Below are 18,158 nucleotides of genomic sequence, written 5' to 3'. Positions count from 1 at the left end.
ATATGTGTTGTCACAGTGTTCAAGCAAAACTAGTTCCAATATGACAGAATTTCACACGATAAACCATAAAAACCTGGAGGACAATATACAACATCTGATATCCTCCTCCTGTTGCCTTGATATTCTACAACGGGTGTTTTCAAAAATGTTTCGACTTGTTTGGCTTCTGATCTTCTACAGATTGTGAACACATCTCTTCTTTCAGGTATCTTTCCACAGGCCCTGAAAACTGCAGTAATCAAGCCACTCTTAAAAAAGAACAACCTAGACAGTCACTAATGAGCAACTAGAGGCCAATATCAAACCTTCCGTTTTTAAGTAAAATCATTGAAAAAGCGTTTTTCTACAACTCAGCCATTCAATTTTTGATATCTTTCAGTCGGGTTTCCGACCACACCACAGCACTGAGACGGCTCTCGTTAAGGTCTTTAATGAAATCCACCTTAACACAGATAGTGGCAAAATCTCAGTCTTAGTATTACTTGATCTCAGTCTTAGAGGTCTCAGTCTTAGTATTACTAGTCTCAGTCTTAGTATTACTAGATCTCAGCCTTAGTATTACTAGATCTCAGCCTTAGTATTACTAGATCTCAGTCTTAGTATTACTAGATCTCAGCCTTAGTATTACTAGATCTCAGTCTTAGTATTACTAGATCTCAGTCTTAGTATTACTAGATCTCAGTCTTAGTATTACTTCAGTCTTAGGTCTTAGTATTACTAGATCTCTTAGTATTACTAGATCTCAGTCTTAGTATTACTAGATCTCAGTCTTAGTATTACTTGATCTCAGTCTTAGTATTACTAGGTCTCAGTCTTAGTATTACTAGGTCTCAGTCTTAGTATTACTAGTCTCAGTCTTAGTATTACTATCTCAGTCTTAGTATACTAGGTCTCAGTCTTAGTATTACTTGATCTCAGTCTTAGTATTACTAGTCTCAGTCTTAGTATTACTAGGTCTCAGTCTTAGTATTACTAGTCTCAGTCTTAGTATTACTGATCTCAGTCTTAGTATTACTAGATCTCACTTAGTATTACTTGATCTCAGTGCTGCATTTGACACGGTCGACCACGACATATTACTAGACCGATTGGAAAACTGGGTAGGACTTTCTGGCTCAGTACTAAACTGGTTTGAATCCTACCTAAAGAATAGGGATTACTTTGTGTTAATAGGTAATTATACATCTGAACATACAAATATGATGTGCGGAGTTCCCCAAGGCTCTATTCTATGAAGTAAATGAAGGAAAAACTGAGGTGGTTGTTTTTGGAGCAAAAGAGGAACAATTAAAAGTCTGCGCTCAGCTTCAAACAACAATGTTAAAACAACAGACAAAGCCAGAAATCTTGGTGTAGTCATGGTAACTGATCTGGACTTTAACAGCCACATTAAGACAATTATAAAGTCAGCCTACTATCACCTTAAGAACATATCAAGGTTAAAGGACTTATGTGTCAACAGGATTTGGAAAAACTGGTCCATGCTTTCATCTTCAGTAGACTTGACTACTGTAACAGGGTCTTTACAGGTCTCCCTAAAAAATCTATCAGACAGCTGCAGCTGATTCAGAACGCTGCTGCTCGAGTCCTCACTAAGACCAGAGACTGGATCACATCCCTCCAGTCCTCACTAAGACCAGAGACTGGATCACATCCCTCCAGTCCTCACTAAGACCAAGAGACTGGATCACATCACTCCAGTTCTGAAGTCTTTACACTGGCTTCCTGTGTCTCAAAGAATTGATTTCAAAATACTCTTGCTAGTTATAAATCCCTTAACGTTTAGGTCAAAATACATTCTGATCTGCTACTACACTATGACCCCCCCAGACCTCTCAGTCATCTGGGACAGGTCTGCTACTACACTATGACCCCCCCAGACCTCTCAGGTCATCAGGACAGGTCTACTACTACACTATGACCCCCCCAGACCTCTCAGGTCATCTGGGACAGGTCTACTACTACACTATGACCCCCCCAGACCTCTCAGGTCATCTGGGACAGGTCTGCTACTACACTATGACCCCCCCAGACCTCTCAGGTCATCTGGGACAGGTCTACTACTACACTATGACCCCCCCCAGACCTCTCAGGTCATCTGGACAGGTCTACTACTACACTATGAACCCCCCAGACCTCTCAGGTCATCTGGGACAGGTCTACTACTACACTATGACCCCCCCAGACCTCTCAGGTCATCTGGGACAGGTCTACTACTACACTATGACCCCCCCAGACCTCTCAGGTCATCTGGGACAGGTCTACTACTACACTATGACCCCCCCAGACCTCTCAGGTCATCTGGGACAGGTCTGCTACTACACTATGACCCCCCCAGACCTCTCAGGTCATCTGGGACAGGTCTACTACTACACTATGACCCCCCCAGACCTCTCAGGTCATCTGGGACAGGTCTACTACTACACTATGACCCCCCCAGACCTCTCAGGTCATCTGGGACAGGTCTACTACTACATTATGACCCCCCCAGACCTCTCAGGTCATCTGGGACAGGTCTACTTTCTGTCCCCAGAGTCAGAACTAAACAGGGTGAAGCAGCTTTCAGTTTCTATGCTCCTCATATCTGGAATAAACTCCCAGAAACCTGCAGATCTGCTGCTACTCTCAGTTCTTTAAATCAAGGCTGAAGACCTTTCTTTTTGATGCTGCCTTTCTTTAAATGAATGCTCATTTCTTTAATGTTTAATTTCTTATGCTGCACTGTAACTTTTATTTTATGTGTCTTAATGTTCTTATTTTTAACTGTTTATTCACGTGTTTTATCTGTTTGTTTGTTTTTAACTGTTGTTTAACTGATTTTGTGTAAAGGACTTTGAATTGCCCTGTTGCTGAAATGTGCTCTACAAATAAAGCTGCCTTGCCTTGCCTTAAGAGTAGGCTTAAGACGTTCCTTTTTGATAAAGCTTATTGTTAGGGCATAGAATTGAAAATTGTTAGGGAGTGAGGATTCGCAGCGTCCGCCTAACCCGGCCCGCCTGCTTCTCGTCATAGTTGTCAGATTTATCTATCATATAATCAATAATATAATAAACTAAAGGGAGACTTGGCATACAGCCCGATCCAGTTGGGGAGAGTTCTAGCCCGACCAGGCTCCTCTCTTTACCCTGTCTCTCTTAGTTATGCTGTAATAGTTTTAGACAGATGGGGATTGAGCTCCTCTCTCCTCTATCTTTCTATCTTTTCATTTATGTGCACCCATGTCCCAGAAATGCGTGTTACTAACCTAGTTACTAACCTAGTTCCTAATCTAGTTACTAACCTAGTTACTAACCTAGTTACTAACCTAGCTCTGCGGAGTCATTCCCCGGAGTCCTTATGTTCTTTTTTCCCCAGCATGTTCCCTCGGATCAGGGATGCTCCAAAATCAGGGTAGCAGCTGTCGCCATGGTCCCGCTACACGTTCTGTGATGCCTTGTTCATCCCTTGCAATGCCCACAGTGCCCTGCTATGCAATGAACTGTTACAAACTTATATTTTTTGTGACTGTTATTTCCACTCTTCATTCTAATCCCAACCGGTCGTCAGACACCGCCTACCAAGAGCCTGGGTCTGGGTCTGGGTCTGGGTCTAGTTCTGGGTCTAGGTCTGGGTCTGGGTCTGGGTCTGGGCCTGGGTTTGGGTCTGGGCCTGGGTCTGGGTCTGTGTCTGTTCGAGGTTTCTGCCTAAAGGAAGTTTTTCCTCTCCACTGTGGCCCTGTTGCGGCTCTGGAGGAAACTGCTAGAACTGTTGGGTCCTTGTAAATTCTGGAGTGTGGTCTAGACCTGCTCTATCTGTAAAGGGTCTCCAGATAACTCTTGTTATAAATTGATACTATAAATAAAATTGAATTGAATAGATAGACAGCAACGTGGACTACATGGTGACAGATATATACCCTTTCTCTCTCAGTGCATTCAGTCAAACCCCTGACCCCTCTGTCTGACCACAGCCAAATTACTGTGTTTCTCAGAAGGTCAGTGACAAACAACAGCAGCAACCCCCCCAGCCCAGTAAGCTGTTTAATATCAGGAGATCATACAGATGGGCCGAAAACACCACCGAGGACTTCCAGAAAGCAATCATCTCAGCCCAAATTCAAACACTACTAGACACCTTTCTGGACACCACGTATATACACAGTCCAGAAGGCGTAAATAATGCAGTTAGACATGTCAATCACATCGTCATGGAAACTGCAAAGAAATCACAAATCACAAAACTATCCAAAAATAAACCTAAGAACCCCAAAGATGACAACTGGTTTGACAAAGAATGTAAAGAAATTAGACAAAACATTCAACTATTATCTAACCAAAAACACAGAGATCCAGGAAATGTAGACTTACGCCTTCTTTACAGCGCCAGACTTAAACACTTCAAAACTTCAAAACTTCCTTACCAAACACAACGTCTTGAGTAAAGTCAAATTGGATTTGTACCAAACACCGCACCTCAGATCATATTTACACCCTCCACACCCTGGTAGACAAACGACAAACAAAATCTGCGCATGTTTCATAGATTTCAAAAAGGCATTTGACTCTATTTGGCACAGCGGTCTATTCTACAAAGTTATTAAATCCGGTATAGGGGGTAAAACATATGACATCATTAAATCAATGTACACTAACATTAAGGAAAGTATTAACATTGACAACAAAAGAAAAACATTCTTCAGTCAGAAGTGTGGCGTGAGACAGGAATGCTGTCTGAGTCCTCTATTCATCATCTATATTAACCAACTGGTCTCTATGCTGTCTGAGTCCTCTATTCATCATCTATATTAACCAACTGGTCTCTCTGCTGTCTGAGTCCTCTATTCATCATCTATATTAACCAACTGGTCTCTATGCTGTCTGAGTCCTCTATTCATCATCTATATTAACCAACTGGTCTCTATGCTGTCTGAGTCCTCTATTCATCATCTATATTAACCAACTGGTCTCTATGCTGTCTGAGTCCTCTATTCATCATCTATATTAACCAACTGGTCTCTATGCTGTCTGAGTCCTCTATTCAACATCTATATTAACCAACTGGTCTCTATGCCAGTGATTCCCAAAGTGGGGGTCGCGACCCCCAGGGGGGTCGCGAGCCAGAGAGGGGGGGTCGCGAGTTGATTTCCAGAAATAAAATAAAAATGTAAAAACGATTAGAAATAGCATGTTAGCCATGATTTTAACACAAGATAAAACTAGTGGCTAAATTTAAAATAAAACCAAGCAACTAAATAAAAAGGGAACAGCTGTTTTGATTTTCTTTCTTTCCGAGTAGCGTCTCCAACATTAACACTACAACCGCCGGGATTCCCAAAGTACTGGAACCATCTAAACTCTATAATCTGTCATGATAAACACCTAATTGCAATTTTAATGCAGGTACTGTGTTAGGATATCTTTAGAAAAACGAAATAACACCAAAATGTACAATTTAACGTGTTTAATTATACACTTGAGTTGCCCAGGTGCTTCAATAACTCATATCATGGCGTAGTAAAATGTAATTATTCCATTCACATCTGAAAAATATGGTATGTAAACATGCAAATAACACCTAAAAGTATTTTCTTTGAACATTTATAACCTAACCTAACCTGTCACTGCCTCCGTGTTGGTGTCTGCCGTGGTGCGCATTGCTCCTCGGACCGCGTCCCCCCCACCCCGGGGTTCAGACCGCGCCCCGCTCCCTTTCCTCCTCTAAACTCGTGTCTCAGCTCCTCTGCCAGTTGCTGCCTGAACTTCCTCCAGACAATGTCCCTGCTGGTGCCCTCCTTGGAGAGGAGGTGATGATTCCAGCCAGTTTGAGGATGTATAAAGTTATAAACACGTAGGCAGCCCCCGGCCATCTAGCTCCGTGTCCCGCTCCTTCCACAGAGCGAGCGCCCGGCGCTGCCTCCTGGTCCAGAGCGGAGTCCATCCCCGCCGTACTCACGGTGGTAGCAGCGTTACCGACCCGGGCTTTACCTTCGGCCCATTGCTGATGCCCACAGTTGTTACTCCAGACCGCTTAAAACCAACACCACGAAATACCGAATACTGTAAGGCCGAAATAGGTAAAATGGATTTTTCTTTTTTTTGGCCTAGTGTGTAATGTATATAAAAACTATTTTAAATTAAAATATAGAGCTTTTTAACTTGCTGTGCTCCAAACATCCTGCACATCCACCTCATTAGGTGAGATTAAGTTCAAATTAAAGTAATGAGTAAATTACTGTAGAATAATGTCATGGCTGTTGTGTTATTTTGTGTTGTCAATATGCTCATGTTTGGATACGCCTGTAGTGCGTGCGCGGTTGCGCGCAATGTTTATAGTGGGGGGGAAGGGGGGGGGGGGGGGTCGCGAGTCACTTGCACCGTTACTTTGGGGGTCGAGGGCTGAAAGTTTTGGGAACCCCTGCTCTATGCTGTCTGAGTCTTCTATTCATCATCTATATTAACCAACTGGTCTCTATGCTGTCTGAGTCCTCTATTCATCATCTATATTAACCAACTGGTCTCTATGCTGTCTGAGTCCTCTATTCATCATCTATATTAACCAACTGGTCTCTATGCTGTCTGAGTCCTCTATTCATCATCTATATTAACCAACTGGTCTCTATGCTGTCTGAGTCCTCTATTCATCATCTATATTAACCAACTGGTCTCTATGCTGTCTGAGTCCTCTATTCATCATCTATATTAACCAACTGGTCTCTATGCTGTCTGAGTCTCTATTCATCATCTATATTAACCAACTGGTCTCTATGCTGTCTGAGTCTTCTATTCATCATCTAGATTAGATTAGATTAGATTCAACTTTATTGTCATTACACATGTACAGGTACAAGGCAACGAAATGCAGTTTGGGTCTAACCAGAAGTGCAATAGCAGTAAGTGCAGGATATACAATGGTTCCGTAAGTGCAAGACATGGATATGTAATGAATAAATATAGAAAAGAATACTATTATAAACAGAGTTTTACAGATGGGTTTGTCCTATGAATACAAAATATAGATAACAGGTATTGTGAGCAAGATTTACAGCTAGGAATTTGGTGGATATTACTATAATTGCAAATTTTTTACAGATATGTGCAAACAGCATAATATACTAATGAAATAAGGTAAAGTTTGGGCAGAAACTATCCGAATTAAAGTGCGGTGGAAAGTAATTGCATATTACAGTTAAAGTACGGTAGTGCGGATGTAAATGTAAACAATTGGTACTGTAATAAATAAACAGTCAGCAGTGCAAATGAAATGTAAGTAGTGCAAAAAGGTAAGTAGTGCAAAAGATGCAGATGTAAACAGTCGTTACTATAGTAACAGTCAGCAGTGCAGATGAACATTATAATATTGCAGATAACAAAATGGAGGCAGGTGTGAGGAGGGAGAGGAGAGTCTGTCAGTATATGAGGGGAGTGGGATCAATGAGGATTAGAGTTCAATAAAGAGACAGCTCTGGGGAAAAAACTGTTCTTTAGTCTGCTGGTCCTGGTCCGGAGGACCCTGAACCGCCTGCCGGAGGGCAGGAGAGAAAACAGTCTGTGGGCTGGGTGAGAGGAGTCCTTCAGGATGCTGCTCGATGCAGACAGCGTTTCCTCTGGATGTGCTCGATGGCGGGCAGTGGAGTCCCGGTGATGGCGGGTAGTGGAGTCCCGGTGATGCGCTGGGCGGTTTTCACCACCCGCTGCAGTGCCTTGCGCTCTGCAACAGAACAGCTCCCATACCACACTGTTGCACAGTTTGTCAGGATGCTTTCTATTGCACAGCGATAGAAGTTCACCAGGATAGTTGAGGAAAGCTGATTCTTCCTCAGTGTCCTCAGGAAGAAGAGGCGCTGGTGAGCCTTCTTGACCAGGCAGGAGGTGTTGGTTGACCAGGACATGTCCGCCGAGATGTGGATCCCCAGAAACTTGAAACTGGAGACACGCTCAACAGCCATTCCATCGATGTGGATGGTGTCGTGCGTGCCTCTTGGCTCCTTTCTGAAGTCCACGATGAGCTCCTTGGTTTTGGTGGTGTTGAGGAGCTGGTTATTTTCAGTGCACCATGTGGCCAGGTGCTGGATCTCTTCCCTGTAGGCAGTCTCATCGTTGTTGCTGATGAGACCAATCACCGTAGTGTCGTCCGCAAACTTGATGATGGAATTAGATTCGTACACAGGCTTGCAGTCGGAGGTGAAGAGGGAGTAGAGAAACGGGCTCAGCACACAGCCCTGTGGTACACCAGTGTTGAGTGTGATGGACGTGGAGCAGTTGGAGCCTGATCGAACATTCTGGGGTCTGTTGGTAAGAAAGTCCAAAATCCAATTGCACGTGGAGGTGTTGATGCCCAGGTCTCCAAGTTTGGCTATTAACTTAGCCGGGATGACAGTGTTGAATGCTGAGCTGAAGTCAACAAACAGTATTCGTGCATAAGTGTTCTTATTGTCCAGATGTGTGAGCACAGAGTGCAGTGCCATGGAAACCGCATCCTCTGTGCTCCTATTGCTACGATAGGCGAACTGGTGTGAGTCCAATGTTGATGGTAGCGAGTCCTTTAGGTGTGCCAGGACCAGCCGCTCAAAGCACTTCATTACGATGGGTGTGAGTGCTACAGGGCGGTAGTCGTTAAGGCACTTCGGGCTGGAGTGTTTTGGCACTGGCACAATGGACGTGCATTTAAAGCATGTTGGTACAGCAGCTTGGGCAAGAGACAGGTTGAAGATGTCTGTAAAAACTCCAGCGAGCTGCTCCGCACATGCCCTGAGTACGCGTCCAGGGATGTTATCCGGTCCAGCAGCCTTGTACGTGCTGATCCTGCTCAGTGCCTTGCAGACATCTGTGGAGGAGAGTGTGATGGGGGGGGGTGGTCAGCTGAGGGTTTGAGCTTGGTGGCAGTTTCTCTGTTGTCTCTTTCAAAGCGAGCATAAAAGTCATTAAGCTCGTTCAGGAAGTTGACATCAGTGGCTACGGGGGTGGAGTGAGTGGGTTTATAGTCACTGATGGCCTGAATGCCCTGCCACATGCGTCGAGGATCAGCGTTGGAGAAGTGTCCCTCTATCTTCAGCTTGTAGCAGTGCTTGGCCTCTTTGATGCCCCTTTTCAGATCTGCCCTGGATGTGCTATAGGCCTGTGCGTCTCCTGATCTGAAGGCAGTATTGCGTGTCTTCAATAGGAGTCGCACTTTCCTGTTCATCCATGGCTTCTGATTTGGGTATGTGGTGATCTGCTTCTGGGTTGTAACAGTGTCTATGGTGGTGTTAATATAATCCAGTACTATCTATATCTATATTAACCAACTGGTCTCTATGCTGTCTGAGTCTTCTATTCATCATCTATATTAACCAACTGGTCTCTATGCTGTCTGAGTCCTCTATTCATCATCTATATTAACCAACTGGTCTCTATGCTGTCTGAGTCCTCTATTCATCATCTATATTAACCAACTGGTCTCCATCCTAGAGGAATCAGCAGCTCCTGGTCTCAGGCTACACGACTGAGATCAAGTTCCTGCTCTATGCAGATGACCTGGTTCTGTTGTCCACTAAAGAACAGGGCCTACAGCAGAACCTGGACCTGCTGGACCAGTACTGTCAGACCTGGGCCCTGACAATAAACACTCAAAAGAAAAAGACAATTTCTTTTCAGAAAAGATTCAGATCTCAAGGAAACGCATACAGCTTCACATTAGGGAAACATAAATTAGACAACTGTACACATTACAATTATCTGTATCTATTATTAGAATCTGGCTCAAATCCTCCTCTACGGTAGTGAGGTGTGGGGTCCTATTTCCCACCAGAATTCTGCCCACTTGGACAAAAGAACGAGTTGAAATCCTGCACCTAGATTCTGTAAAAGCATCCTGCAGGTGCCCAGGAGAACCACCACCAACGCCTGCAGAGCTGAATTAGGCCAATTCCCATTATTCATCAAAATTCAAAAACATGCACTCAAATATTGGCTCCATCTAAAAAACAACAAACCCCCCCCCCCCCCCCCCCATCAGCAGAAAGCCCTGCAAGACTGCAAAGCTGAGCAAAGAGAAGAGTCCCCCCACTCAGCTGGTCCTGAGGCTCAGTCCACTTCCTGACCCTGTACTACCACAGGACCAGTCTGGGAACCAACCAATCAGAGTTAACCAAATTATAACACAACAGAAACAAAACTACATCATCGATTGGAACACACAAACAAAAGTACAAAGCAAGATGCAGTGCTACCTGACCCTAAAGAGAGAGGACCGAGTGGCAGACTACCTGACCACAGGGACTAATGTCACACTAAGAACCACGTTGACCAGGTCCAGACTCAGAGACCACCTGGCCATCGAGACCGGCCGCTACCGACAGCAATGGCTCCCCAAAGAGGAGCGCTTCTGCCAGCTGTGTAAGAGCGACACAGTCGAGACTGAGCTGCACTTCCTGACAGAATGAGAGAGAGAGAGAGCTGCACTTCCTGAGCGAAAGAGAGAGACAGAAAGCACCCACCTGCAGCCGGTCTGAACTAAATATTTCCCAAATTCAGACACAAGCACCCAACATTTGACCAAATAAGCGACACTCAGACACCAACAAGATGGTGATCCTACTGGGAGAACAGCCAGAGAGCTGGAGTCTAGCAGCACAGTATGTCTTTACCCCCCCCACACACACACAGCTGTAATGTTGTAATGTTAATGCTGATATCATCAGTTACACTGTCACATTTTGAGGAACAGTGAGTAACCCCCCCCCCCCCCCTTTGAATTGAATTGACATCGCCATGGCAACCCCTGGTGGGGGGAGGACTAACAGCAGCAAATAATACACATGGAACCAAATGGCTCCTACGCGGATTATGTCAGTACTACCGAGGACCGAATCACAATCACTGACACATTCCAGTACCTAGTAGTCCATAATCCACTCAGACCCCCCCCCCCCCCCAGATGTTAAATTTCTGCGCTGTACGACTGTAAAAACTGGAATATTTATAATGTTAAATGTCTCAACAAATGTCTCCGTACTCCAACAGCAGTGGTGTGTTGAGACATGAAGACATCAGCAGACAGATGGACAGACTTACTTTGCTTAGAGCTGCTCTGATTGGCTGTCTGCAGTCCAGATCTGGTTCTGGATCTGGACGGCTGCTCCTCCTCAGAAACATAACTCCTCTTCCTCTTCCTGATGCATGATGAAGATCGCCTGGATCAACATCCCAGTACATATTCATGTCAGGCTTTGTTTAACCATGTATCAGCTGATTTAAAAAGCTCACGTTCATTTGGTCATCTGCATAGAACAACAACTTCCTGTTCTTCTGGTCTAACTTCAGACCTTCAGGCTTTTTTTGGAGATGGATTTCATTTGTTGTGTCTCAGTAAGTGTGGAGAACATCAGTGCTAGTGAGATACCTGCTACAGCTGCATTTCTACCAATGAATAACGAAGTAATCTGCTGAGAACCTTTAGATCAGTGCTGCCCATGGAGGGTTGTTCTTGGCTTTCAGGGACCACATATGGTCCAGAGACTCCATAGAACTTAAATAAATCAGAACAATCAATACATGCCATAGACAGGAAAACCTGAACCAGAGTCATTAAATGAGTTGGTAGTCTCTTACTTTGGGTCTGAGGGTCCAGGTTCAATACTGAAGGCTAGAGGAAGACCTTTGGACTGGTCACTCTTCATAGACAGACAGCCGGATACTCCAGATTCTGCTCCATCCTCCTCTTCCTCCAAATCACTCATCTTCTGGTCTGAAGTCAGTCTAAGAGGAACAGGGTACAGGTTCAGAGTCTCAGGACAGCTTGAGAGAGTATTGGGACTTTAGAGTCCCTGCTTTAGGTTCTCCTACCAACACGCTGCTTTATATTTTCTCTCCATGGGTTCAATCTGTACCAGTTTGTTGAAGTATAGTCTCTCTGAGGCTGACCCTCCTCCACAGAACTCTGGGGGAAGGTCTGGCTAAGCCACACAGCCTTCTGGGTGCTCTGGTTTATCGCCATCTCTTTAAACCAATCAGAATCATCGTGGGCGGGGCTAAGCTCTGGACGGAGCCACAGTGCCGCTGCTAAATATTCTCAGAAAGGAAGTTGTTTTGGTGGAACATGTGTACGTTCAGAGGTAGTTTTAGTTTGACAACAGAGACTCTGATTGGGCAGATGGTCTAGCTAGCTGTCTGGATTTACCCTGCAGAGACCTGAGGACCAGGTAACCATAGTCCTCAGATTGGACAGATAGTCTAGCTAGCTGTCTGGATTTACCTTGCAGAGACCTGAGGACCAGGTAACCATAGTCCTCAGATTGGACAGATAGTCTAGCTAGCTGTCTGGATTGACCCTGCAGAGACCTGAGGACCAGGTAACCATAGTCCTCAGATTGGACAGATAGTCTAGCTAGCTGTCTGGATTTACCCTGCAGAGATCTGAGGACCAGGTAACCATAGTCCTCAGAAATCAGCTGCAGGTTAGAGTCCCAACATAGAGACAGAGGACGGGGACGGAGGTTAGAACGCCAATCATTTCAGATACGTTGCTAACGTTAGCTCAAAACACCATTCAACCGACAGCCTTTGTTGTGTTTATTGCTAACTAGTAGCTAAGCTAGCAGTGAACCAACTTTGTTAAGTAGGTCCATTTTTACTGTGTTGACATTACAGAAGTCTCTCGTTAGCATCTCAGAGGCTACTTGTCTCAAAGTGATAAATGCGCGATTCAGATCTGCTCTCTCCTCCCATTGGTCGGTGACAGAGTCTACACAAGGCTCGTTCGAGATGAACTGCGCCTCGCCCAGAAAGTAGACGAGAGCAGGCGGCAGCAGCGGGGGCGGAGACAAAAAACTGCGGTAAAGTCGGACAGTTTCCAGCCGATTCAGGACAGGAAGTGACAAAAACACTGTGGTGCGATTCCGATTTAATAAAATCTAATCAGACCCTAAATCAGCTGGTACCCAGTCTCCAGCTGTTTAATTATGACAGAGTAGATCTCAGAATGGTCTCCATGAGATCTGTTGCTGATTTTAATTAACAGACTGGAGATGATCTGAGATCAGATTTAGTCTTTCTGAATTCTAAACGTTTCTATCAGCCTCAACATGTGTTCTGAACAGAATAAGTCTTTAAATCAGACAAATAGAAATTAAAATCCTTCCGATTCAAAAACGATAAAAAGTTTATATAAAACGTCATCATGTTGTAAACCAATCAGGTGTTAGATCAGCTGAGAAGCCGGCGTTTCCCAGCATGCTCTGGGGCCGCCTGGGTCCGCTTGGCTCTTGCAGTCGGTGAAAAGCAACTGCGCCCTCTGGTCTCAGACCTGCGCCCCCTGGTCTCAGACCTGCGCCGCCTGGTCTCAGACCTGCGCCCCCTGGTCTCGTGAGATCTCCGTTGCCCACGTGTGCATGATGTCAGAGCGAGTTGGGATCAAGTCGGACACAAATCTATCCAGCATGCAACGGGCGCCGATCGCCGGTGATCGATTCTGCTCAGACCTGGATCACCTCCAACGAGCCTACTGACTGAACAGGGCTGCTGCTCCTCCCTCTCTGGTCTCCACCTACTGGGAATCACATGACCTCACCTGAGTGGGGGTGTCTGATTGTGTGTGTGTAATCATTCACTTTTGGCTGGTGCACACAATTACACAAGTTTGAACAAGTCACAGGTAGGAACCTCGCCGCGGTCGGGGTTCGGGTCCTAAACACATGAAATCAGCAGGAAAACCCGAACCAGAGTCATTAAATGAGTTGGTAGCAGTCTCTTACTTTGTGTCTGAGGGTCCAGGTTCCACACTGAAGACTAGAGGAAGACCTTTGGACTGGTCACTCTTCATAGACAGACAGCCGGATCTGGACGGCTGCTCCTCCTCAGAAACATCACTCCTCTTCCTCTCTCTGTGGAGACATGTCTTCATCACTATTGTTGCTGAAACAAGTGAATATGGTGAAAGACCAGCATGTAACAGTGATGTCTCAGGTCCAGGTCCAGACTGGTCCTGGGTTCTGAAACCTGTTTTCTATCAAATGCATGATGAAGATATCCTGGATCAACATCCCAGTACATTCATGTCAGGCTTTGTTTAACCATGTATCAGCTGATTGAAATCATCTGCATAGAACAACAACTTCCTGGTCTTCTGGTCTAACTTCAGACCTTCAGGCTTTTTTTGGAGATGGATTTCATTTGTTGTGTCTCAGTAAGAATGTGGAGAACATCAGTGCTAGTGAGATACCTGCTACAGCTGCATTTCTACCAACGAATCAGAGAAAAGCTTTAATTTCTCTGATTCACCGTCTGGCGATGCTAGACTAATCTGCTGAGACCTTTTAGATCAGTGCTGCCCATGGAGGTCTGTTCTTGGCTTTCAGGGACCACATATGGTCCAGAGACTCCATAGAACTTAAAGAAATCAGAACAATCAATACATGCCATAGGCAGGAAAACCTGAACCAGAGTCATTGAATGAGTTGGGAGCAGTCTCTCAACAGTGTCTTACTTTGGGTCTAAGGGTCCAGGTTCATCACTGAAGGCTAGAGGAAGACCTTTGGACTGGTCACTCTTCATAGACAGACAGCCGGATCCTCCAGACTCTGCTCCGTCCTCCTCTTCCTCCAAATCACTCATCTTCTGATCTGAAGTCAGTCTGAGCGGAACAACAGGAACACTGACTCAGCACATTTAGAGGATACACACACACACACACACACACACACACACACACACACACACACACACACACACAACACACACACACACACACCACACACACACACACACACACACACACACACACACACACACACACACACACACACACACTACCCTGCTCTGCACTTTGTGTCACTTTGTCTTCTGATGACATGAAGACTGTCCCCGTTGCTTTAATCTCCTCCAGGTTCAATTAATGCGACCCACTGTACCAGTCCTCGTTGTCTCGCCTGCAGCTGGTGCGTTGGGAAGTTAACTCTCTCAACCTTTAGTCTCTAGTGGCAGTGTGACACTAGGCCTCACTGACACAGAGCTACAGAGGTTAGAACACAGAATCTCTATTTCCGTCCAAATAAATAATCTGTAAAATTATTAAAAAACACTACTGTAAGCATATTACATGGGCTATATACTAACATAGTACCCTAGCCACATGTCTCAACTTAGAACAGAAAAAATCCAGAAAAAAATGGCTCAAAAAATTGATTTTATATGAATTTATTTCTACAGATGTGTCTGTGCGTTTTTCTTATTTCTTATTTCTAAAAAAGCCCAAAAAGTGCAAAATACAAAACTTTTCAAATACAAAACACATCCACATCACTCAAACACATACCTGAAAGAACTACATACATACATTTATAGAAATAATTAATTATAATTTGATAAAATAGTGAAATGCCATAAGAAGGCCATACAGTATTTTTGCTTTGACACAGCTGGAGCCATCACGAGTTAAAGTGTTCTGGTCATGTTAGGTCTCAATCAAGTCGTCTTCTGATTGGCTACACAGGGAGGCCGGTTTCACTACATCTAAATCTAACTGGAAGGGAAAACTGTCAATCTTTCCCATGTGTCCCAAACTTCCATAAGGAACAGCTCGGGTTTCAGTAGATGGATTGGCCGGCAACAAAAGTTCACTCAAAAGCTCGGGTTTCAAACATTCTGCCATGGGGCAGAGCTTCGTTTTAGCGCCCCGGGGGGAGACGATACAAGCAATCAAAACGCAGAAATTATGAACTGTCTAGATTTCTCAACGTCGAAACTTGGCCAGAATCTACAAGCTTGTGAGGAAACCAGCTGGTTTTGGATTAAGAGGATTGGATGGACTTATTCTTTGAACTGTTGGCGATGTAGCAAAAAAAAGGTTTTGGTGATCTTTCACCGCTGTGGATAAAGACACAAGGTAACAGGTGGGAAAACACACTCAACTTAGACTCGAATCATGAGACTTTAAGCTTTTAAATGATGTGCTCTCTAAGACACACACACACACACGTCCTAACGTCTTAAATAGGTTTTAAAAAGTTATATCTGCTTACATATATATATATATATATATATATATATATATCTTATATGCTTGTCTTCCTGCTTCTGGCGAGAGCAGACGTGTTTTTCCTCCTCCCCCCTCTTATCTGAGCTTGGCTCCTTCCCAGTCTGTCCACCCTGTCTTGTGGAACTTTTGTCTTTTCTCTTTGTCCCCTGCCTGTTGTTTTTCTGGAACATTCGACATGGAATTGATTAAATGGTCACTCAGCGCCATTGACAAGATTTTTTCACCCAAGCATGTCTTACCGGGGTAACCGGTCTGCCCCAGTGGGACGCTCCCTGCAGGGCTACGCTTGTGATTACTGGGGGATTGGCAGGTGGTCTGCCTGGACGTTCTCACTGTGGAAGACGTTGAAGACATTTGGATAATTGTAATTCTGTTGGTGGGACTCCTGATCGTCGGCCTTGGGGTCTAGCTGACCTATCGGAAGATCGGTAAGACAGCCGCCAGCAAATTCACCCACCAGCTGTCTGGGGAACTTAAAGAGTGCCTGCACGGAGTGGTTGAGGGGATGAAGGTTTTACATCTGAGGGCTGACCAGACCAGTGAACTGTCTTGTAACATCTCAGACCGGTCTGGGGGGGCGCAGAGGGCACCTCATGAACTGGATGCACGTATGACGCTGAGGACGAGTGGAATTGATTGACGGACATTGATTTGGTCAAAATGATCTATGTCCCCCCCCCCTTCACCTAAGCGGGTAAACAGCCTGCAGCGGACTGCTATCTCCTCCTGTGCATTGTCTTATCTCCTCATGCAAGGCCGAACACACTGAACTTTCTAACAACTTGGACAGTCTGAGGCTTCATATCACTCACACACACACACACACACACACACACACACACACACACACACCACACACACACACACACACACACACACACCACACACACACCACACACACACACACACACACACACACACACACACACTCTCACTTCACACCATACGTGCCCTCCCCTATCCCCCACTGCTTCCGTCTGACTGCCTCGGTCTCTTTCTGTTTGTTTTTCCGTCCTCCTGAGTCACCTTCATGGTCAAGGCTGGTCTGAACTGAGCAGACAGTCTGTCTCTCATACTTCACATACACTCACACACACACACACTCACATACACACACATACACACACACACACACACACTCACATACACAGACTCACATGTTCCCCATACACCACCCATCACAAAAATTCCTTCGTGTATCCACATGTTCCGTGTGTAGTCTTGTGCATTATGTTGTTATGTCTTGTATTATCCTGCTTTCTGCATAAATCCTTTTCAGAGTGTGTGTGGCGGCGCCGTAAACAGCTGCGGCCCTGAAGCTCAACCTAAACTCTCAAAACTGCATTTCGTTGCAATGTACCTGTACATGTGTAATGACAATAAAGTTGAATCTAATCTAATCTCTGAAGGGTTAAGGCATTAATTATTTTTATTAAGTTTTATTGCTATTTGCATGTGCACCAAGTAGGAGGCTCACTGAGAACTGATTTCTGCTGAATTTTCTAGTTTTGATTCTATTATACTTTTCTTACATGTTGTACTGTATTTTCTTGCTGTTTTACTTTATTTGTGTTATCGTAGGACTCCTTTTGATTTGACTGCTCGTTTTACCCGTGTTATGTAAGGAAACTTGTCCTGATTATTACATGCCCTACCTCGCAGTTTGATGTTTCTTCCTTTCCAGTCGTCTCTCAGAGTCTTTAAGAGTAAGATAATAGATCTTGGCCACTCACCCTTCCTCAGCCTTCTCTTCCTCCTCCTCCTCCTCCTCTCTGAATGGAGTCTAACTGACTCAACAGGGCTGCTGCTCCTCCCTCTCTGGTCTCCACTTCCAGGAAATGACACAACTTCCCCTCAGTGGGAGGTGTCTGAGTGTGTGGGTGTGAAATGTTTTTAGCGCACAAAATTACACAAGTTAGAACAAGTCACAGTTAAGACTGGAGGAAAAGGAACACACACAAAGAGAGACACACACACAGACACACACACGCACGCACACACAGAAACACAAAGACACATACACACACACGCATCCACGCACACATGCACTCACTCACACACACAGGACTCAACATGAGGACACATGTGCACGTCAACAGTCCAGTGCACGTAGAGTGATTTCCAGTATGTGGAACTTCAGGAGACTCTGATGGATTTTAAAGTAGCTC

General features: G+C 44.9%; 1 protein-coding gene across 1 annotated transcript in view; it reads right to left on the bottom strand.

Annotated features, from left to right (window-relative positions):
- The window catches only part of LOC116685220 (protein NLRC3-like), a 31,386-nt gene extending 13,519 nt beyond the window's left edge, over positions 1–17,867 (bottom strand). The window contains 5 exon segments of the mRNA XM_032510382.1: positions 11,031–11,149; positions 11,568–11,714; positions 13,709–13,837; positions 14,440–14,586; positions 17,724–17,867. Coding sequence (XP_032366273.1) covers positions 11,031–11,149; positions 11,568–11,714; positions 13,709–13,837; positions 14,440–14,567 — 523 coding nt within the window. The 5' untranslated portion in view covers positions 14,568–14,586; positions 17,724–17,867.
- Between the last annotated feature and the right edge of the window lie 291 nt (positions 17,868–18,158).

Source organism: Etheostoma spectabile, unplaced genomic scaffold (assembly GCF_008692095.1).
Source record: "Etheostoma spectabile isolate EspeVRDwgs_2016 unplaced genomic scaffold, UIUC_Espe_1.0 scaffold00569664, whole genome shotgun sequence".
NCBI classification, from domain to species: Eukaryota; Metazoa; Chordata; class Actinopteri; order Perciformes; family Percidae; genus Etheostoma; species Etheostoma spectabile.
The sequence above is the reverse complement of the archived record's forward strand: the minus strand, read 5'-3'. Positions and strand labels throughout refer to the sequence as shown.